Below are 22961 nucleotides of genomic sequence, written 5' to 3' on the forward strand. Positions count from 1 at the left end.
GAACAATGACGATTGAATAAACTGCTCACTGCTGACATCTGTTTCCAGCAGGCAAAAAAGAAAAAAAAAAAAAAACAACTCTCATTGCTTTTCATTACCCTGAAACCAGAGTCTGTATAATTACAATAAGATGTCCTAACAAACATTTCAAATTATTGATCGTTGGGCTTAGTTCTTCTCTAAACTCAAATGAAGCAATTCCACAAGAGGCTAAAAATATTTAGTCTATATATCTGCTGGGTTACACTCACATTATGACATTTTGAGGCACAAGTGAAAAATTGCATACCATAAAAACACTGGTCAGCTGGTCAGAGATGATGGGAAGATGGATGTGGCTAAATACTGGACTACTGGAAAAGATTTGAGACTGAGGCAGAGCTTCACCTTCAAGCAGGACGACGGCCTGAAACATCCAGTCAGAGCTATGATGGGATGGTTTAGATTAAAGCACATTTATGTGGTAGAACGGCCCAGTCAAAGTCCAAACCTGAGAATCTATGGCAAGACTTAAACAACTGCTGCTCACAGATGATTTCCATTCAATCTGACTGAGCTGCAGCTACTGTATTTTGAAAGGAAAAATTTGAGAAAAAAATTCAGTCTCTAGATGTACAAAGCTGGTAGAGACATACTCCAAAAGACTTGCAGCTGTAATTGCATCTAAGTGTAATTTTACAAAGTATTGACTCTAGGATGCTGAATACAAATGCACACCACTCATTTAAGATTGTTATTTGTGAGACCATTCATCATTTTCATATTCACTTCTATGTGTTACTTTGTGCGGATCTATCACATAAAATCCTATTAAAATACTTGAAGTTTGTGCTTGTTGAACAATTGCTCATTCAAGACAATTGTTCATAACCTTCCCACAAAACCCCTAAAAGGGCTGGATATCTTGTCTGCTCATTTTTTTCCAGGTATGATTTAAAGATAAGTCATTCCTCCAAAGATTGAACGTGTTTTTAATTTTCAACAAAGGCCCAACCCAGAGTTAAACAAAAACCCAAACAAACATTGTTTCTCAAACTACAAGTCACGTATTTCCTCCATGAGCTGTCATCACATGTTGTGTGAGACACATCTGAGCTACATTTGCGGTTTTCCGGAGTTGGTGACAGAAGTGAAACTCCCAGCATAATCAGAACAGACATACAGGAAACAGAGAGGCAACCAGAATTGTGGAGTGGGGGGCTGGCGAGACGTGAAGTGTGACACTAGTAACAGTCAATTTAGAGGACAGTAAAAGTGTGAACACATCAAATATAAGTAGTTGTCCGTAGTTTTGGTATTTTTTAGGTGTCAACCGTTGAACAGGGGGTGTAAAACCAGATGTCTCCACACTGTGTCAGGAAACGAAACACTGAAACCAAAGGAAAGGTATTCAATATGGAGCTTTATTTATAAAGGCATAAATATGTACAACAATATGTATAAAACAAATATTATTAACAAAAAATATACAAAGCCAATACCAGCATATAAAAACATTTAATATCAAACAGCAGATCTAAAGTCTTTAAATTTGAACTTTTTAAAGCTAAAGTGCCATTTGTATTTCTAAAGCAGAAAAAAAACCTGACTTTTTAAAAAAATCTGGCAAGGAAGACTAAGCACCCTTTCCTGGCATATAAAAAAAAAATTCAAATGTAGCATAAACATGCTCTCTTTACTGCCTGGACAGATGGAGGCATTGTCTATTTTTGGGAGGAATATGTCACACATTTTGGACCTGATGCTGCAGGGACGTCATGTTGCTGCCTGGACGTGGCATTGCCAGAGGCGCCTGAGGCTGTTGTTGCATTTCAAAATGGAGTGTCCCTTTAATTTATGAAGGTAACTTTGTTTGTGATTCGTTGGTTTTGGGTTGTTTTTTTTTCCTCCTGCCTGAAGCAGCAGGAGAAGCGTTAGCTCCATCGGATCAGCTCTGGTGTAGATCTCGCTTTCTGCTCGGTGCCTCGCCCTCTCTCTCTCCCTCTCGCTATCTCTTTTCACATCTCTGCAGAACAGGGTGGGGGTAGAGGAGGGAGGGGGGAAGGAAGGGGGGGGAGAAAAACCCAGAGTTTATAAAAAGAAATACGCACAGGCATACATCAACACACACCCGCAAACATGCACTGACTAATAGGTTGGCCTTGTGGAGATACAGGGGGAGTTACGATTAATTTGCAACATTAATTCTCTCCGTGTCGAGACCACTGACAGCAGCAGATGTATGTTTTATTCTTTACGGCTCGCGTGCGCGCACAGAGCAATTCACGCACCTGTAAAGCACCACTCTCTTCCAGCAGATAGGAGGATCGTGATGCTCACGGAGTCAAGTACACCATTAACACAAAAGAGCGTGTAGATAGTCCACCTTAGTGCCCGGGTGTTGGCATTTCCACATAAAAGGTGCTCAGAGATAAACACGAGGGCCACAGTAGAGGTGAGAAACAAGGTGGCTACTGCTGCACGCTCTTTTTGTTGTTGCTTTATTTCTTCTTTTTTTTTTCTTTTTTTTTGTCAAAGTGTAGCAAAACACGCTTCCTGACAGTGCCTTTTTCACCAGAACACGCCGCAGCCTGCTGGCTCGTCAGCTTGAGTCAAAAAAGAAAGAAAGATGAGATGAAGTGAAATACGCACCAGCGAGTTCCTGGTCCAACATGTCGATAAAACTCTGGAGTTCATCTGTGTCTCCCAGCTTGGCTGAAAGGAAATGGTAGAGAGAAAAGGAGTTTAAAAAAAAAAAGTGTTGGAGAAAAAAAAATAAAAAAAACACCAGTGGAACATTTCTTTAGGAAATTGCAGCTCAGATCTGTGGTATTTCCTCTGGCTCAAAGCTCATTCATATCCCAGAAGAAAAAAAAAAATGAGGGCCTATTATACCCTGAAGGAATGCTTATTGCCCACTATCCTTTTTGTGCTTAAGTTTTAAACTAAAACCTTTTTATCTTGATACCACTCATTTTTTTAGTGCTCGTGGTATGTGTTGGAGATGATCCTCAGCTACTACCACACTAAATTCTACCTTAATGTCTGTAAAATAGGCTGGGTTGTAGCCATTTTTGTGTTTCCTAAAGTTGTAGATGTGCATCCAATGATTATTTTGTGAGTGTTTCAATCAAATCTGTTCAATAGTTTAAAAGATATTAATGCTAACAGAGAGAAACAAACACACACAGTAAAGACAGTTACATTATCACCTGCCTTTCAGCGGTGGGTGATAAAAGCATTGTTCGTTTGTTTTTTAAGGAGCAACAGGGACAACAATATGTGCCTCAAAAACGCTGACACCTTGATGGATCCCACCAGGATCCCTGTGGTGGTTGTGTGAGTGACTGAGCACGAAAACCACACAGAGCAAATAACACCTTCTGGGTCAGGCCTCTTGTTTAACAGTCCGTGCATTTAAATGCATCAGAATACAACACACACACACACACAGCTGAGTTTCCTGAGTGAATAACAGCAAACAAACTGCAGAAGACTTTGAAAGAGCGGGGTGCTGAGAAGTCACAGTCACAACGGGAGGGGCTCTGTTGTCGTTGTAAAACAAAAGAGCTCCTAGAGGCTTCGAGCGCGATTGTTAAAGCCATCAGAGCAAAAGTGATAGTGATCAACGATAAAAAAACAACAACAAGGACTATCTGGATGGAGATGGGCTGATAGGAGAACGGAGTACCTTTCTGTGTCTGCGTTACGCCTGCAGTGTGGAGCTCCTCCTCGCTGGTGTTCAAGCTGTTCCCCATAGAAGTCCCGCTGCCTGAAGGGAAGAGAGGGGAGACGAGACAATAAGCACTCAGGGCATTCCATGTAAACAATCAGTGACAGGGACAACAATGTTCACGCAATGCAGACGCTAACATGTTATAAATCGTATCTTTGGCAAAAATGCAGCGTGGATGATGAGGGTTGAATGACTGCTGAAATTTGCTGAAAAACATATGAAACTGCTGTTACAGCCAAAGTAACCAAAGGTTAGCTAAAACCTTAAAGCAACAAACTGAACTGACTAAAGAGATCTCAGAGTATTTCAATTAAAGACCATTTATAAACTGAGTGAAATATTTTAAAAAGTATAAAAGTTACATATCGGAAAAGTCAAAGCATCTTTCTCCAGAATGACTTAAAGGTTATGCTATATGGATAGGTAAAATAGCACAAAGTATGCAGAAGTAGTTAAATAAAATAAAACCCATAGAAAATATTCAGAAAAATTAAATAAAGCTTTTTGAACAACTGAAACCGATGAAGGTGAAGGCTTGGTTGCGAGTGGCTCCCATGTGTCAGCTTGAAAACTTGAAAGCAGCTCGCCGTTTACTGGGCCAACATGCTTCCAATAATGATGACGCATGGGAGGGAGAAGAGGAAAACATCTCCTCTTTTATCTCATAACCATCGACAAATGAGCAACAATAGCAGGGAGAAAAAGAGGGACCATTAGGTATGATGGGTTCGCCATAATTGGAGTTCATTCTCATACATGGTTGTTGTCGTCCGCAAAGCAGACACTTGTGTGGAGATGTGCTGCTAATTGTGAGCAAATTATAAGCGTCAAACTATGCTTGTTTGGGCTAAAACAGATGCCCGAGTACAGGGACAACACACGAAAACTGTTTTGCCATCAAAAACAAATGGAGAAAGCATGATCCTGATCCCAATGACGTCATTCAGACTCACTGTAGTCGGAGTCTTCCACTCCGCTGTCGTCCCCCTGCCCCGTGCGACTCTTCGCCTCGTGCAGGATGTGCTGGTAAACGTGAGGTTTGCTCTGAGAGGGGGCTTTCAGCTCCTCCACCACATCCTGGAACTCCTGCAGCTCCTCTCCCAGCTCCGACACCAAGTCTGTGGAAAATGTGACAAACCTTACAAACCACTGAAAGAAACAGCTAAGACTGACTAAACCCTGTTAGGCAAAGAGAGTATGATTGGTTTAATAAAAAAATATATTAAAAAAAGGCTGGTGTTTATTTTTTAATTCTATAACTTTTGAAAACATTTTATGTGAAAAGATCTAAACTTCAAAATGAAGTCCTGCTGGAAGCTAATCATTTTCAGATGTCTTGGACCTGTTCAGACCTATTTGCATGTCACCCGTGCAGATTTGGCTACTTTAATATAAATGTTTAAAGTTTTTCTTCCACTGAGCATTTATGAATAATAATAGAAAACATATTTTTGGAACACTGAGCATAGAGGCTAGAAAAGCTTTAACAAAGAAATGTCTCAAGCCAAATGCCCCTAACTTTAAGGACTCATATGATATTGTTTATGAAACTTTTGTTATAGAAGAAAAAAACATTTTCTTGAAAGATAGAAAGATGAAACTTTTGGAAATCGTGGTTATTACATAACCTTACTCTTTGTTTTAGGTGTACTTTTCTTCATAGTGAATCCCCACATGGCTTATCTTTTACATTTATTAACATTACTATGTCCTTTCTTTTATATACACTCACAATATTTGTTATAATTGTTGTTATACTGTAAATATTTAAGTTGAATCACTTGGTAGCCCTTTTCAATTGTTATATAATGTTGATTGTGATTCAAAATGAAGAATATCTCCCAAAAAAAGAGTCCATTAGTTAACTTTTTTAGGGTATATGGCTTTAAAAAGCTGTTTGTCAAAGAAAATAACTTTTGTAAAAAATATTTAGAACTCAGTTTTCAGCATCTGTTAAAACACTGAAACACACAGTTTAGGGATATTTAAAACATTGTGATGTTTAAAAACATTTATGGCCAATTAAATCGAAGATATTACAAGTTTGGACAAAATAAGTGTCAAATAGAAACGTTTCATGGAAGAACATGTGGAGAACACGTGTAAAACTGACATAATTTCTGAGACTAATAATGTGATTTAAAAAAAATAGGAAAATCTGGATTAATTAAAACATGAATGTTATCTGTTTTCTATGATCGATCATTAAAAGGTATTAGTTCAAGTTGGACTCACCTGCGAGGACGTCTGAAGACATGTTGTGTGTGTGAAATAAAACTCAGCTCTCGGTGTGTGTTTTTCCTGCTCAAAGAAGCGCTTTAGAGCTGCTGACAGGCAGCTCTGCAGTTTTATTTTGCTGGAGGATCTGACTGACCAATCGCTTCACGGGGCAACCTCAAAAGTTTACTGTAACTTTGAAAAAAACAAAACTGGGCGGAAAGGAAAATGACAGAGATGTGAATAAACCGTTACGCAACCGGAAAGGGGAAATAGCTCGCATACTTTCATACTTTGCAAATGACAGAGAGACCACTGGGAGCTGATGCGTGGGGGGTTTTGTTATTTTGAAAGTTAGTTACTTTTTTTCTTCTTCTTTTTTGTTATTGTTGTTGCAAGAGAATCTGATGACAGCATGGGGTCATATAACTGTCAAATCTAAATTTACATTTGGTGTCTCCCAATTCTTGACAGAATGAATTACTGGCAAGAGAAACAAAAGGCGGTAATTTCGCGAACCAAAACACACACACACACACTCACACACAGAGAGAGAGAGAGAGTTCTGTTGTGAGCGGTGCAGTACCCTGCTCTGCCTACAGAGGTCCCTCACCTTCTACAGAGTTGGTTCCAGGGCTGCTTTTTATGTCATTCTTCAGCTGTTTTTTTTTTTTTTTTTTGCTAAATGTTGAAAAAGCTTCAATCCTTTAAGCACATACTGTTTACTACCATAGTAATACTATATATCGGGACAATTTGCCCTCACTTCAAATTCAGCCCAAAACAGAAGCCCAGAAATGTAATCACCTCATAAATAGTCTTTAGGAGTTTTTTTTATTATTTCTAATAAATACAGCTTATAGGCCTACACTACGGTGAGTATTTTATTGTTTTTCCTTATCATCGTGGCCGATAAAAGAACAGCTTGATTCGCTGTCAGTTTGTTTCAGCTTTAAAGTAGTATTTCTGTGGAAAGGTTGCGAACAATTAATAGGTTACCCACTACAGATAGCTCTTTAAACAGCCTCATTTTAGAGAAATAGAGTTCACGTTTGACAGGATGATGAGCTGCAACAATGCCTTGCAACGTCTGCGGGGGTTCTCAGTTTCCTCATGTGAGTTGCAGAGGTTGGGAAGTCTTACCACTTGAGTTCTGAACATGTTCAAAAGATTAGTGCGACAAAATGTTTCTCTAAATAGCCACAGAGTCGGTGCTGGCTTCTTGAACCCGTCTAAATTGTGTCGTGGATGTCTCAAGAGGCGTCTCTAGAGCTGATACCTTTGTCAGCTCACGTTTTGACACCTGCATTGGAGCTTTCCTATGACAAAAACAATATGTCCTGGTGTAAAATCTATTTCAGTAACAAATAATTATTATTTTAAAAACTGGTCTAAATCTAACTATCTTCATTTCTAAAGTGCATGCCATCAGATTAAATTGTAAAATGTGGGCAACAAAATAATGTGTGTGGCCAAGAGTTCTGGTTTTCAAACAAATACAATAATATCTGACTCCTGGCAGCATCAATTATGTTACAGCCTGCTGCTGCCGCTTTTTGCACTTGAAAGTAAGCATAATTTTATTTTAAAAAAATTACAAAATGCAAAGCTGACAGTGGTGCAAAACCCTTGCATGATGTGATCATGAAACTTTGGAGACTGGAGTTGTTTGAAAGTGTCAACAATCCACTTTGATCTTGGCTGATCAGCTGGTCGACATTAAACTCTGTTTCTCCAAACTGAGGCCACTGAACTGCTATCTACAACAGGTAAGATATTAATTGTTCATAACCTTTCCATAGACCCCGCTTCAAAATAGACAAAATATCCCTATAAACTACACATTGTAGTACCTGATAAAATGCAAACCCGGACTGTAGTGACTAAAGAAACAAATATAGTCCAGATAATCTAGAATAACCATTTAAAATGTTCTTAGTATTGTTCATAAGCGGTTACTTTTTCCAATATTGTTTGCCTGTGAATGCTCCCATAGGGATGCATTAAAAATTGAAAAGTACTAATAATTGTCAGATTTATGTAGACTTTGACATCACAATAATAAATGCTCCCTAAAGAGAAGAGCCTCAAACATAAATGCTCAGAGAAAAGTATTAAAACGTTCTGAAAGTTGGACAGGAGTGCTTGGGGAAAGAAAAAAAAGAAAACAACAGTTGCGTAAGTTCACGTTTGATATTAACAAGTCAGTCCAGTCCTGTGTACTTTACAAGCGACATGTTTGTACAAAACCAGAGCTCGCACATTTTTCAGCAGCGATCGCAGAAACAAGTTCTCGTTCTCATGCAGATGAACCTGTTGTAACTCTAGATCTTATACAGTAAGTCAGTTGGACAAGCAACGTAGGTGCTGTAGGAGGGGCATCAATGAATTATGCCTTCAGCTGTGCAGGTTTAGATTGCTGCCTCGGTGCTCGGTGATCACTCGCTGCCCGGGGACTTGGGTAACATGTGCGAGGGCAATGGGCCATGGGACTCCCTTATAATATGAACTGGGCTGGACTCCTGCAGGTCAGTGAGACAAAAGAGATCAGCAATTCTGTTGGCATCTTATTACAGTCTTTGTGTTTCTAAATAAGTGAAAGGGCAACTGGATTGTTATTTTTGAGTGCACCATTTAAAAATATACTTTGTGGCAATGAGGAACTGTTGGTTTTATGGTAGATTATGCTCCTGGAGGTGGAAAATATGAATCTGTGTGTCCTGAATGTAAATATGTAAGACAAAATGCCCCTTTCGCTGTTTGTTTTTGTGTGTTATTTGTTTGTGAAAGTAATTGGTTGGAGATAAATGAGAGGCGCCCCAATATCACCATTTTACAGTTCCCTGTTTCTCAGAAAGCTTACCGAGCCATGAATGTTATCACTAACTGGAAAAAATACCTTCTAACGTCTTTCAGGTTCAAGAAAAATGGAATTGTAAATACAGATAGATTTAAAAAAATATGTGATAATGTTGTTTTCCTTCTCTCCCACTCAGAACCTGCTGCTTATAATCCACATTAGTCACGTCACATGTGGATCCATCAAGTTTTCTGTCCTAGAAGAACTGAAGCCTGATACTCTGGTTGGATCACTGAGCAAACATTTTCAACCTCCATACCAGCTCCTGACCAAGGAGTACCTCTGGATGGATGAAAACACAGGGAATTTTTACACTACTGAGCACAAGCTTGATCGTGAGCACCTCTGCCCCGAGGAGACAAAAGCTGAAGCATGCATTGTTCTGCACAATGCTATTGTAGGGCTCTCAGGAGACCTTATACAGTTCCCTGTGATCATAAAGGACATCAATGACAATGCGCCACATTTTCAAAACAGTGAAATACACCTGAAGGTGTCTGAGGATGTAGCTGTAGGGACAAGCTTTTACCTGGATGACCAGGCTCAGGACACAGATATCGGACCTAATGGACAGCTGAGCTACCATCTGCAAGGGTCTGATGGAGTTTTCTTTTTAAAGGTTGAAGAAGACGGACTTCTAATCATGCTGGTTGTACAAACGGCTCTGGATAGGGAGACTCAGGACCTGTATCAGATGCAGCTGGTGGCCACTGATTGTGGCGCACACCCTTTGAGTGCTTCAGTGGCTTTAACGGTCACAGTGACCGATGTTAATGACAACTGTCCAAGCTTTCATGCTGACAGTCCGCGCAGCGCCACCATTCCAGGAGACTCTCCGAAGAATACGGTGGTCACTCAGGTCATCGCCACAGACCCAGACACAACTCCAAACGACGCTATTGTTTACTCACTAAGTCCCCAGGTCTCTGAAAGGGCCAAGAAACTTTTAAGCCTCGACAGTCACAGTGGGCACATCCAATTAAAACAAGACCTCCAGAACTACAACTCAGAGAAGCTGGTGTTGAGAGTGTTAGCCAGCGGCCCTCGCTGCACCCCAGCAGATACTTGGGTAACCATATCTGTGCTCCCTAAGGCTACCCAAGAGCTTACAATCAAGATCGGGTTCATAGCTGAGCATCACAATCAGACTTTGGTGTTACCAGAGAACCAGCCCCCCACTGTCTTAGCTGTTTTAGAGCTGGAGGGTGACAGCAGCTTTAAAGGTTCATCTCTTGCCATTGAGGGTGACATGCCTTTCTCTTTGAGCCCACAGAGTGGCAAATATCTGCTTTCTACTTCAAAGCCTCTAGACTATGAGGTAAAAAGTGAGTATCACATTTCTGTTGTAGTGCAACGGAGCTCACCTGAAAGCTCTGTGATCACTCCATCTAGGCAAGTGATCAGGGTGATGGTGGAGGACGTCAATGATAACGCCCCACACTTCTTCCAGTGTCACTACAAAGTGGAGGTGGAGGAAAACAACCAGCCCGGAGTAATACTGCTACAGGTGTCAGCTTCTGATGCAGACAGCGGCTACAACGGCAGGGTGACCTACAGGCTGCACGAATACACATCTGCCATCTTCAGCATTGACTCTGTGACAGGTCAACTGTCTGCGTTGGCTCCTCTGGATAGGGAACAGCAGGGCGCATACAACCTCACGGTGTTTGCTCGAGATAGTGGCTCCCCTCCCCTGGAGTCCCAAGCCACTGTAATTATTCGTGTTCTGGACCAGAATGACAATGCACCTGTTTTTCCTACCCCTCACTTCATCTTCTTCATCCCGGAGAGCGCTCCGCCACTTACCCAGGTGGGGAGGATAGAGGTGAAAGACCCGGATGAAGGCCAGAATGGGAGAGCAGAACTGCAAGTTGGGAACAGCAGCACACCTTTTGTTGTGGATAACATCCAGAGGACACTACGGACCACCGCCAACCTGGACCATGAGACAGAAGACCGCTATGAACTTTTCGTGCTGGTCAGAGACAATGGGCACCCAGTCGCTTTAACGTCCACTGCCAGAGTAACTGTCTTCGTGGAGGACGTCAACGACAACCAGCCAAAGGTGATCCTTCCCAGCAGCAATTCGTCATGCCTGGCCCTCTCCCCTGGTACCCTGGCCGGCACTACAGTCACAAAAATCTACGCCATTGATAAAGACTCTGGGTTAAATTCTGAAATTACGTATTCTGTCATCGCACCAGGGCCACCGCAACAAAACAGCCCCTTCCAGGTAGACTCAAGATCAGGCAACATCACCCTAAGTCACCAGCTTCTACAAAAAGACATGGGAATGCATCATCTCTTCATTGTAGTGAGAGACAATGGGAAGCCAACTCCACTTTATACGACTGTTTGGGTTAATCTGCTAGTTAACGAGAGCACTGCGCACTGTTCTTTGGATAGGGCACCTACATGGACAGGGACATCTGATTTGGTTCAAAGTCGCTCAAGGGCCCCCATCTGTGAGGTGAAAACTACTAGATCCGATCTATATGTTTATGTTGGCATGATTATGACAGTGGTATCCATAGTTTTGTTTCTGGTAACACTTTGTTTATATCTGAAGTATAGAAGTCTACAAAAACGTATGAGGGGACACAAAAATGAGAATGAGATTCCACTCAGGCTCAAGGACAAATATTATTCTGATGAATGACAGAATAAAGCAAACAAAGAGTAATCTCACTTGCAATTTCAAGGATGATAACAGCCAGAGAATTAAACATCTTTGGAGTGTTTGTCTTAAGCTTCTTGCATTACAAGAAAAAAAAAAAAAACACTACATGATTCAGAAACAGTGTATTTGGATATTTGTTGAGAGCAAAAGACAGACACTGTGTAGGACTGAAGCCCATCAGCTTTCTGATAAGGACCCCACACATTGTGAGCCACAAGCAAAGCAAAGAAAAGACACTGATAAGAGAAGTATTTCCAGCTAACAGCAGAGGCAGCTGTCTCTTACGCCGCAGACATAACTAGTCATGGATGATGTGTACTGCACAGCGACTGAAAGATATCACATGTCCCAGTAAGTCAGTGGTAAATGCCAGTACTGCCGTCATTAACTTTAAGAAATCCCTGGTTAAGTAGGAAAATTGAGGTAATCGTCTGCCAAGTTAATTGGGCCTCTCTCGGATTTCTGACTCTGAGTGATGGGGAGCCTACAGTGTTTACACACACAAAAGGGTTTAATGTTCCTTGAGTGGGAGAGTGATGAAAGTCTCTAAAGAAGTAACCCTGAGACGAGCTCAGGTCTGCGTACAGGTGAGAGGCAGCAGAGGGAAAGTACACAAACATCCCAAGTCTCCGCCTCGCAGCCGTTACTTGAGAACACCGCTTCTCACCCACAAGGCTGGATCGCACCCAGAACCAGGGAAGCCAACTGTACCGAAACCTACAGCATTACAAGAGGTGTGCTTATTGCAACAACCGACGCACAAGCCGAAATCGTACCGTGTTCAAAACAATTTTTTTTTTTTAAACGGCAATAGGCTTCTTGTTTGGAGGCATTTAAGGGAACAAGTTAGATCTAAAGCAGGTTAAGTGGTGCATTAATTATGAATGAGTCAGGATACAATGTGTTTACAAATCTGGAAGCACAATTACACAAGGAGGGGAGGGATACGTGTTTTCAAAAGCCTTTTTTATCTGTACAGTATTGTGAACTGCTCATTGCGCGTCTGTGTGAAGAGGGAATGCAAAGAGACAGAGCCTGTAAAACTCAATGTACAACAACCTGCCTAGAGTGGAGAACATGGCTTGTATAACATGAGTGGCGTCTCTGAGGATGTCTGAGCCAGCAATTTGAAAATAAATAATCTAATAGAGGTGCACCGTGAGGCTAACTACATTAACTGAGATGAAATAAAGAGACAAATTATAAATTAAACAACCCTCTTTACGGGATTACAACCTAACCACGTTCATGTTATTGTATTTTTGATAAAGACTCTCTTAACCTGCCTGATTCTTTGCCAAATGAAACTACGGCGTCATAACTATAGAGGATGACTGCCTGTTTAAAAGAAACATATATGAGTGCGTTATTTCATGAAGTTAAAACTACTGCTTAACAATAGAAAGCTGTGGCAGGAGAAAGTCTGCCATCTGCTGGACGTAAACAGAGCTCAATGTGGTTCTTCTTTCTGATTTTTGGCCAGAAGGAAGGGATGAATCAGAAGACAGTCTCTCACTTTGCTACTGTCAGGGTCTCCTGGGTGTGCAGTGACGTGTCCAAGCTGCTCACAGCGCATCATTATTATTTTTTACTCAATTTTATGTTTTCCTCTCAAGATGAGGAGTGTAGCAAGAGCTGCCCCAGTGGATTGTTTGTGATCAGCTCATTTGGGAGGATCGTCTGAACATGCGTTACGCAGCGACTGTGGAGTTTTTGTGTTTGCCTTTGTTTTGCCGTTTCATGGAGAAAGACTGGAGACGTGGAGCCACTTGCTACCCCTCACTGCCTCTCACTCTCCCCTCTTGCAGAGATCGTTGTCTGTCTTCGAGGAGGGCACAATTGCGCTTTGTTTGCTTCATTTAATTTGTACTTCAGCACAACATTCCATGACAAAACGGCACATTTAAGATGGCGACGATAAAGCAGGTATCAGGTTCGCCAGCTGCATCAGATCTTTTGTGTTCAGCAAACGCTGCAGTCAGATAGGATCTGACAATTTCCTCAAAACTGCAGAGTATCATCTCAGTACTCTCTGGATATAATTATTCATTGCTTCTTCTAAATATTACACCTCTAATCCGGCCCTGTTACTAAGGGGGGCCCAGTGCATAAGCACCCAAGCGCCCACCATTCTGTTCACAATCTTTGTCTGCTTTGGCGCTCCACAGTTTTGACAAAAACATGCAAATTATGCATCGAAATGTGCCGTTCAATTGCAAATAGCGTGCTCTGTGTTGTAGTTAGACAAAATTGGACTTTCCATGTCTGAAATGGCATTTTGATATCCTTGCAGTTTTTTTACACAATCAAAGTTTTACGATTTTTGGAGATTTGTACACAGAATGTTAATCTTAGCGTTGATGGTGTCACACCAACATTTGAGCTGGCCTTAGAGTGCTGTCAGGGAGTGAGAGATGCAGGTTACCATGGTGACCAATGAGCCACTGGCAGCAGCTTAGAGACTTCTTTTGACCTTGCTTTCTTTTTGCACTTCATGTACAGCTCCTCCTGAAAATTTCTTCAAAAAGGCTTTTTAGTTAATGTCTTGTTGTTGTTTTTTTATACAATTTGTGCTTTTCATGTAACTGAAAAAGAGCCTTGTCATAACTGTAACCAACTGTGTAAATGACTTTGTTTCGCTATAAAATAAAAAAAAAATAAAAAAAGTGACAATACCGTCCAAACCTGAATCTCTGTTTATATTTCATGTTTTCTATTTCTGCTGTACTCCTCTCTCGTTTGCTGATGCTGCCACGCAGACAACAAAGCCTCTGCTGATAGTTTCTAAATTTTGGATGGTCATTTTCTCAAGGGAATTTAACTTTTCCATGGGAAAAAAAAACAAACTGCCCACACTAATATTTGCATAAGAAGATGCACGTTGCTCTCTCTCCCCATGCAAATCAGCACCAACAATGAAGTCACTTAATATCTGCAAGTTGAGGAACCCTGACCCTCATTATTCTCCGCCCTGAAGTTCATTGAAAAGCGACGTTGTTTCTTTAAGATTGCACTCGCAGTCATCAGCGGGTCTGTCCATTGTTGGGATGGGGAGAGTGGTGGGGTGTGTGAGGGGGGGGGAACACAAGTGGAGATTGATATATACAGGGGGGCAGAAGGCGAGAGAGGAGCATATCATCAGCGGAGCAGCTGCGGCGCAATCAACAGGTCCTGAACGCATCATTCCAGACATGGGTAAGAAACTTCCCTGCCTCTCCCGTTGGCTCCTGTGTTTTCACTGGGATCCGACCTGACTTGGGTTGTGTGTGTTTTAGGTCTATAAGGGTGACTGTGAGAGGTCGCCGGGAGTTATTTTGTCAGCTGATGCGCCGCTGATTTTAGGAGATTTATTTCACGCTTGAGCAGGCAGGGCGCAGACTTTCAGAGGAGTCTTGTCGCGTTTGCTTTCGGCTGCAATATTTCTCTCTTCTTTTTTTTTTTTTTTTCATTGAAGCGAACCTGGCCCCAGCTTTGCATTTACAAGCACTGACCAAGAGTTGTTTGTTTGTTTGTTTATTTATTCGGGTCAGAATCTGGAACCTGCAGACTTTCAGGGCGCCCCTCCTCCTGCTGATGTTAATTGGTTAATTGATGCAAGGTGTGTGTGTGTGTGTGTGTGTGTGTGTGTGTGAGTGAAGGGACGTGGGCTAAAAAGCAGAATCTTTAGGAGAGTCTTTGTGCTCTTAGCATGCTTAGTAAATACATTTGTTACAAAAAAACTGCGTATCGCCCGCCGCCGTTCATGCTGAAGGGTTATTTTAAGATCATCTTATGTTGAGAAATGACGGAGTTGAAGTTAAAACGCGTGATCTCATGCAATATCGCGAGATGCCGCGCTCGGAGTGTTTGTTTTGAATGACTCTCAGCTACTACCATGACGAATTTTAGCTCAATGTCTGTAAAATAAATGACTGAGTTATAGCCATTTTTGTGTTGGCTAATGTGGATTCGCTGTAACGGCCATCTTGTATTGGATTGACTCCAAAGTTTAAAGGGCTGTAGACGCCTAACCAGTGATTACTTTCTGTACGTTTCATTAAAATCCTGCCAGTGGTTCTTCAGATATTTTGCTAACAGACAGCCATGTACACACAGGCAAAGACATGAGCTTAAACTGAGTCGTCTGCCTTTGCCTTTTGGCGACAGGCGATAATAGAATAAATTGTTCCAGCTGATTGACAGAGATCACAGTTTGTTTCTCATCCAGACGAGCAACAAAAGGCCATGTAGATGCTTTCAATTAAAAAGCTCCATCTATTTGCCCCTGCAGCCATCTGTGTTTACTGTAATGGTACCAACCACAGTCTGTCGGCTCCCATTGTCCGGGTCTGCGTGTACACAGTTGCATTGTTTGTTTAGATTTCCATCCTCCTGCACCACTGGCAGCTACCCCCCGCTATCATTTTCCCCGTTTCTGTCTGTCTCCTCACAAGGAAGTCTGAATGTGTGTGTGTGTGTGTGTGTGTGTGTCTGAAGCAAAGAGGTGCCTCTAGTCTTTGTTTGCTTGACATTGGTGGCCCTTGTGCCCCCCACAATGCTTCAGGACAAAGACTGTTGTCTTTCCAGTCACAAAAGCAGCCTCTCTCTTTCCCTCTCTCTCTCTCTTTCTCTCTATCTCTCTTTTTTTTTCTCTTTGCCTCGCTGTGTCTCTCATCCTTGTCCTCCTGCTTTTCTCACACTCTTCATGCTGGGTGGTGAATGGAGTCAGGGTGTGAGGTGGGGGCGTTGCCTGCCTTTGGCCTTTGGCATCCGTCCAAGCAGCACATGACTAGATGTAGGGACTGAGCTCAGGTTGGCCAAGAGAACTTACAACTGCAGCTTGATTTGCATAAGTACATGTTTTTAAGATGTCTTTTTGTTTGTTTTTTTTGTTTTGTTTTGTTTTTGAAGGAATTGTTTGGCCATTTTTGAAGTAGGGTTCTCTGTAAGTTATAAATATCTTACCTGTTGTTGATAGCTTCTTGCATGGCCTTAGTTTGGCGAAAGCGTTCACGTCTGAGAGCATATTTCAGCCAAAGTAATCATAAAATATGAAACTGATAGCGATGTAAAGGTTTAGAAATTAATGGTCCATCTCAGCTAGCCATTTTCAATTCATCAGTGTAGTCTAAATGGGCTCATTTCTAAAATGAATTTTACGGTTTTCGAATGACTCCAATCTTAAAGGCACAATAGTTACTGCTGTCATTTTAGGATTACGTGGTTATTTCAGCATAAACATTATAAAATTGCTGCCTGCTGTGTCACCAGCTGTGATCTTAGCTGTGTTCTGACTAGCCTTTAGCTTATCTGTCCTGATAAGAGGCATTTCACGGGTAAGAGATTTATCGTTTTCATACAGAGACACACTTCAAAAAGGCCAAACTATTTCTGTCTAACATTAGTTGCTACTGTAAAGCCACATGAATATTAACTCCTGTAGTTATAAAATGGTATTCAAATTGAGTTTTGTTTGTTTGTTTTAGCTTTTTCTTAAATAACCTTTTCAAACAACCAACCTTCTTTGACAGTTTTGGGCTGTGTCGCCTACCTTTTCTGTTTGCTGTGCAGTTTTTGGTTAAACTCGTGTCCTGACTGCACGATGCCGCATCTCTCCGCCAAACAGGTTGCTACGACTGCTGTATGCGCTGCTTGGGTGGGGTGCCATATTGCTCCCTCATCGCCACATTGCTCTGCTTTTCTGGCATCGCCCTGTTCTGCGGCTGCGGGCACCAGGCGCTCACGGAAACCGAGAGACTAATTGAGACGTACTTTGCCCGTAACCTACAGGACTACATCACCCTCGCCTACATGTAAGTCGTAAAACACTCTTGTCTATTGCAGATAGTCTCTCCCTAGTGTGCAGTTTCAAGGTTTAGAATGGTTTTCATTTGTCTCTCTCTCTCTTTCTCAGTATTCAATATTTCCAGTATGTCATCTATGGCTTGGCCTCCTTTTTCTTCCTCTATTGCATCGTGCTGCTGGCCGAGGGCTTCTACACCACAAGCGCTGCCAAGCAAACCTTCGGAGAGTTCAGGAGCACCATGTGTGGCCGCTGCCTCAGCTCATCGGTGAGAATGCCCAGAGTGGCAATATTAAAGGGACCTGGGGATTGTTAGATGGGCTTAATACGCATATTAAGCCCGTTTCTGGTTCGCTGCAAAAAGGACCATGCAGTGTGGGTTCAAGAGCTGAAATAATAAGTAAATGCAGCCATTATGTTGAGTCACTGCACACTCTTTGACTATTTGTGTATATAATGTTATAATAGTTCTCTCTTCTTCTTCTTTTTTGTTCAGTTCATAGTGATGACGTATTTACTTGCTGTGCTGTGGCTGCTGGTGTTTGCCTTCTCGGCTTTGCCAGTCTACTTCTTCTACAACATGGATGCGACTTGCCACACCATCGACGTTCTGACCGAGACCCCAGCAAGTATCAACCAGCTCTGTGTTGATGCAAGACAATACGGTAACATTTCCACTAACGGACACATAAATAAAAAGAGTCACAAGACTTATCCTACTGTTAACAAGTCCCATGAAAAACACCTGAATCACTGACCTGTAACCAGTGACTGATGTTTTTACTGGACCTCTACTGTTATATAAATTTTATAAACCTTTACACGGCCATAAATTTTGCACGACACACTTATTCTGATTGTTTTTTCTTTCCCCTGCTGGAAATGCCCCACACTGTACTAAGAGTGCTACAGCTAGCTGTTGCTGCCATTATTTGCATTTGAAAGTATTCTTAAAATTTTATGTTATTTAAAGTTAACTTAAAAAAATAAATACATTAAAAATAATAATAATATTTTAAATTGGGTCCTTTGCATGAACCGCAGTGACATTTTTGAGATCGGAGTTGTTTTAAAATCACTGCGATCCACTTGGTCTTGGTCTCACTCAGACTAGCTGCTACGTCTGAATTAAACTCACTGTCTCCAAACTGAAGTCATTCAAGGAGTTTTCCACAACGGGTAAAATATTAATTGTTCAGAACCCCTTTTCAAATGTCTTAATGCTCTTTAACTACTTGGTTACAAGTACTAAGTATTGAGTTGCCTCAATAAAATCATCAACTTATTGATCTTTAAGGAAAACACTCTGCTGGCATGCTAATAATCCCTAAATGTTAAAATTAAACTCAAGGCTGAGATTACATTGATTTTTTTTTTTATCCTTTTTATAAATTCTAATATTGATTAGTTAATTTAAAGTTTAATTTGATAGCAGGAATAGTTTAATTACTGAGGAGAAACAGGAATGTGTGTGGCATTTCATAGGAATTTATTCAATAATCAAGACACTTAAAAACAAAAATAGTTTCGTTTGTAAACTATTGTCTTAGCTGTTGAGACACAAAGTTCCAACAGATCCCAAAACCAGAGCATTTATTACAATCAGGCCTTAAAGTGTAGCTAAAAAGAACAAAATGAGCCATAATGTTGCACTGAATAATTAATCTGTCACATACTGTCCTAGGAATGTAAGGACTCAACACATCAATCTGTTGTTTAAACAAATGGGCAGAACCACGTGTATGATGTTTAAAGAAAGTTTACCAAGATCTGTATTTGTATTTTCAGGGTTCTATAATGGGTTTGAAGCTGAAAACCAGTGAAATCGAAAACTGAAAATGCCAAGTTGTCTGACCTTTTTATATGTGGTTTATAGACATTAAGAACAATAAGTGTAATTAAATTTGAACTGAATTGAGAAAATCTCTTGTTTGTTTCCTTTCCCCCCTTCAGGACTCTTGCCATGGAATGCTGTTCCAGGAAAAGCTTGTGGTATGACCCTGTCCAATGTTTGCAAAACCAGAGAGGTAAGAGCTGGAGCTCTGCTGTCACATTTTATTTTCTCCACATGAAACATAACCACAGTAACTTCAGTAATGGAGCTCTCCTTTCAGTATCAGATAACCTACGACTTGTACATCGCTGCCTTCGCCGGTGCGGGCATCACTCTCTTGGCTCTGGTGAGTACTCATACGAAGGCCGGGCCCAGTTTTGGGAACAACAGCAGCGTTATGGCTCATGTGACTTGAGTGACGCTCAAAGTGTAGGCAGCGAGGCATCTCAGGCCTCCATGACTGATGACTCTTGTATTGTTACTCTCTGTTCCTCTTTGTCCGCTGACACAAGCATCATAATAGTGCTGTAATGTCTGGTGGTGCTCTAGCCACGCAGGCAAATGGTGCACCCATTATACTTGCATGCTTCATTACAGAAGGATGGTATCACGCTAAAGCCATTAGCACAATTGCATTTTGTTATTTGATGTGGGAGAGGATGCTGTGGGTCTTTAATCTCCTCATTTCCTTTCCCTGATTCCTCCCGTTTCTTCTTTGTGTCTTTTTCATAGCTGACCTATACTGTGTCCACCACCTATAACTTTGCGGTTCTGCGGTATCTTGGGAGAAAGGGCATAGGCGCGAGGTGTTAGGCACCCGGCTTCCTGTCTTCTCTGTCACCACTTCACCATCAACGAGGGGATCTGAAGGAATGGCATCATCTGTATTTTTAATTTCAGCTGCACAAAATCACCTGTGGTCATAGACTTTTATATAAAAAAATGTTTTATATTTTTACTTCTTGTAAGGTTGTCATTTCCTTTTCTGTTTATTGGGTGTAATTGCTGCTTTTACCTACAGATAAGGCTTTTTTTTTTTTTTTGTCAAATCACCAAAATATGTGTGAACGTTTGTGGTTGTTACTGATTTTATTTTCACCCCCTACTTAAATTTAAAACACAATTAACTAACATGGGGGAGGGAGAAAAATGGCCATTTTCAACATGTTCAAGCAGAATACAGCTGCTGTGCAGTAAAGGGACTAGAGGTTACTATGGATACCACCCCTCACATCTGGTTGCCACGAGGGCAGACAAGTATGCATATGCAGTCTCACGCTGACCTCAGGACTTTTCTCACGGTTTGGAGAGAAAAACCCCAACAATGGAGTCACGCTTGTTTTGAAAACTCAGCCAATGAGGAGCCGGTTCTCGGGGCCACCTGCGCCATGAGCCTCTGCCAAAGGGTTAAATTACAAGTCAAAGCAGAACAAAGACAGGGTCAGACCTCTGCGAAGCTTCAATGCAGCTCCTCCGAGACCACATCCACAACACATTCGTGCGCTGCTGCGTGAGCCCCCAGCCTCCTCTCAAAGGGGAAAAAAAAGGCTGATTCAAAGCGAGGAGACTGAAGGAATTTTAGATTATTTTCTTCAGTTTTACTGACAAAAGGGAACAGTATTGTTTAGATGCAGTGAGGTCTGAAAAATGTTTCTCGCTGTGAGATGGCATCAGGCTCTGATTTATGAAGTAACCTCATGATATTGGACAAAAAAAATAAATGAAAAAAAATTGCAGAGGTGCATTTCCTCTTGCTACTTATGTATGACTGAGGTACTTTAATGAATAAAAAAAACTTTTTGACTAATTCTTTAGGAATTTTGTTGTAGTTATTGTATAACACAACTTTTACTTATAGGTAACTTTACTAATACTTTTTTACTTTTGATAGGCTCTTATTAAAGAAAATGCTGCAAAAGTAGTTTATCAGTGACGGAGCCCTGTTTAGATGTGAGTGATGAATTGGCTAAAAAAAGAAATGCACTGGAATGGCCAACTACACTGTTGTCTGTGTTAAAGAGGCAAGAATGTGTGCCACCATCTTGCTAGGTGCTATGTGTGTCGTCCTTAGTAAACCATAAATATCTTATGGGGGGATAAACTCTGCCAAGAAGTCCAGTGTTTTTCCCATTAAATTATATAATTATTTGAACCTGAACTTCAAAGAATATATTGTTTCTTTTTTCTTTGGAAATACTAATCCAACACACATTATTATACTAAGGGCTGTAGCTCTATCTAGACTAGACTGCTATAATTATTGCAAAACAGGGTACTGAGGGTGGGCATATGCCAGCTAAGTGAATATATACAATCATCCTGCAGGTTTTCCTTGTTTCCCTGCTCCAACACCTAATTCAGAGGTTAAATCACCTCTTCATGTTCTGCAGAAGCCTGTTAATCACCCATTAATTCAAATCAGGTGTGTTGGAGCAAAGAAACAAGTAAAACATGCAGGATTGTGACCCTCCAGGACCAGGATTGGAGACCCCTGGTCTACAAGCCTGTGTAACTTATTAAATGAGTAAACTCTTCATGCTAAATAGTGAATTGGTGTAAAGGCTAGACAAATGCTCAGTTATCCATGGGGGAGAGAGAGACTACATTATGTAAGTTTAAGTTATTAGTTTTAAGTGCAATCAACTGCAGACAGTGGTCGCAGAGTTCTGGTTACAAGTAGACATGTAAAGTACTTAATTACCTAATGAGCAATTATGTGCTGGTCTGGCTAGAATGATTACAGCCCTTGGTAATTTCATCACAGCAGAGGTAGCCTGCTGGGTCGATGCTTTGCTGCAGCTAATGCCTGACCAGGCTTGGTGGGAGACTCATTATAGCATACTTATGAATCCTTTTATCACAATATGTATGATGCATGTTTATTTAAATAATATAAGACTATCCCTATGGGTTTCTGAACTGATGACATGGCGTACAGCGTGCACGAGGTGTTGACGGTGTGGGGATTCAACATGTAAATGGTGCAGAGTGATGGGAGTAGCACCTAGCAAGATGGCAGTCTCATCTAGCATCAACAATGGGCGTTCCAGTGTATTTCATTGGGTGGGTTTATATGTAGCTGCTGGCTGGTAGGTGTTTGTTTTTTTGTGTGTGAGTGTCAGAAAAATAGTATTTGACAATAAAATGAATGCTTTGAAGAGTTGATTCTCATTCCCCGTCTCCCTGCCACCCGCACGGGTCGAAGGGTGCTGTATGCCGTTTTGTATCCTCTCTCCTTGTGTCCACAGGTGCACTGTTCCCTTCACCTGGCTGTGTACCAGGTGTACCTGAAGATGCTGAGGCACAGGGCAAAGGAGGAGAGGAGAAGCTTTGACCTGTACAGGAGGACGCATAGGGACAGAGGAGGGACACTGTGCTCTCCGTACGCTACAAACACATTCAGCATCTCCTGACTGCGCTCACCCAGCACTGCAGGGTGCTTTCCATTTTTAGTTTTTCATCAAAACAATGCTTTTGTAAAGTGTTCCAGTTTACCTAGTGCCACTATTAGAGTTAAATTGAATCTCTTTATATCTTCTTTTCATGAAAGTATTAAGAGAATATTGCAGCTTAAGTTGTAAATTAGCACAAAGACTGTTGGGAAAATTTGCTTTTCTTAAATCTGGGCTCAATACTTTGTGCTTATTTCATGTTATGTGCTTTAGGGAATTTGATTTGGATTTAAAAATATGTACTTTTGGAGAAAACAAATTGTTTTTTTGCTATGCCCAGATCTGATTTCACATTATGCAGTGCATGCTTTATGTCCTTTATTTTAAACAAAGGGAAAATAAAAATGCAAGGCATGTTTGAGGTGCAGTTTAATGAAGAGAAACCATGTTTGTTGTCTCTCAGGACTCCAGGCAAGCTGGA

General features: G+C 41.3%; 3 protein-coding genes across 5 annotated transcripts; 2 read left to right on the top strand and 1 right to left on the bottom strand.

Annotated features, from left to right (window-relative positions):
- Positions 1-1384: 1384 nt before the first annotated feature.
- On the bottom strand, positions 1385-6120 carry si:dkey-27i16.2 (regulator of cell cycle RGCC-like). The gene is made up of 5 exons (XM_017426629.3): positions 5951-6120; positions 4669-4833; positions 3671-3751; positions 2632-2694; positions 1385-2005 (listed from the first exon to the last, which is right to left on the bottom strand). The coding sequence occupies exons 1-5, from the start codon at positions 5970-5972 to the stop codon at positions 1998-2000; spliced, it is 339 nt and encodes a 112-aa protein (XP_017282118.1). The 5' UTR covers positions 5973-6120; the 3' UTR covers positions 1385-1997.
- A 2123-nt stretch (positions 6121-8243) lies between these two features.
- pcdh20 (protocadherin 20) lies at positions 8244-11644 on the top strand. The gene is made up of 2 exons (XM_017426610.3): positions 8244-8460; positions 8929-11644. Exons 1-2 carry the CDS (start codon positions 8419-8421, stop codon positions 11449-11451), a joined length of 2565 nt encoding a protein of 854 aa, XP_017282099.1. The 5' UTR covers positions 8244-8418; the 3' UTR covers positions 11452-11644.
- Positions 11645-14537: 2893 nt separating this feature from the next.
- plp1a (proteolipid protein 1a) lies at positions 14538-22898 on the top strand. Of its 3 annotated transcripts, none has more exons than XM_025008162.2 (7): positions 14538-14667; positions 17078-17264; positions 17366-17522; positions 17751-17919; positions 19208-19281; positions 19369-19434; positions 22337-22898. In XM_025008162.2, exons 1-7 carry the CDS (start codon positions 14664-14666, stop codon positions 22499-22501), a joined length of 822 nt encoding a protein of 273 aa, XP_024863930.1. In that variant the 5' UTR covers positions 14538-14663; the 3' UTR covers positions 22502-22898. The 3 variants fall into 3 exon arrangements, with proteins under 3 accessions (XP_024863930.1, XP_037833160.1, XP_024863929.1); XM_037977232.1 differs by lacking the exon at positions 22337-22898 and adding an exon at positions 19821-22253; XM_025008161.2 differs by lacking the exon at positions 14538-14667 and adding an exon at positions 14952-15070.
- The last annotated feature ends 63 nt before the right edge of the window (positions 22899-22961 follow it).

This window comes from Kryptolebias marmoratus, linkage group LG9, assembly GCF_001649575.2.
Source record: "Kryptolebias marmoratus isolate JLee-2015 linkage group LG9, ASM164957v2, whole genome shotgun sequence".
In the NCBI taxonomy this organism is placed as follows: Eukaryota; Metazoa; Chordata; class Actinopteri; order Cyprinodontiformes; family Rivulidae; genus Kryptolebias; species Kryptolebias marmoratus.

Excerpts from the sequence above, each read along its gene's own strand:
- pcdh20 (XM_017426610.3), top strand. The coding sequence starts at position 8,419 with ATGGGACTCCCTTATAATATGAACTGGGCTGGACTCCTGCAG. Across the intron at positions 8,461-8,928 it reads ACTGGGCTGGACTCCTGCAG|AACCTGCTGCTTATAATCCA; the intron begins GTCAGTGAGACA and ends TCTCCCACTCAG.
- si:dkey-27i16.2 (XM_017426629.3), bottom strand. The coding sequence starts at position 5,972 with ATGTCTTCAGACGTCCTCGCAG. Across the intron at positions 4,834-5,950 it reads GTCTTCAGACGTCCTCGCAG|ACTTGGTGTCGGAGCTGGGA; the intron begins GTGAGTCCAACT and ends CATTTTCCACAG. Across the intron at positions 3,752-4,668 it reads AGTGGAAGACTCCGACTACA|GCAGCGGGACTTCTATGGGG; the intron begins GTGAGTCTGAAT and ends TCTTCCCTTCAG.
- plp1a (XM_025008161.2), top strand. Across the intron at positions 17,523-17,750 it reads GCCGCTGCCTCAGCTCATCG|TTCATAGTGATGACGTATTT; the intron begins GTGAGAATGCCC and ends TTTTTTGTTCAG. Across the intron at positions 19,435-22,336 it reads GCATCACTCTCTTGGCTCTG|GTGCACTGTTCCCTTCACCT; the intron begins GTGAGTACTCAT and ends TTGTGTCCACAG.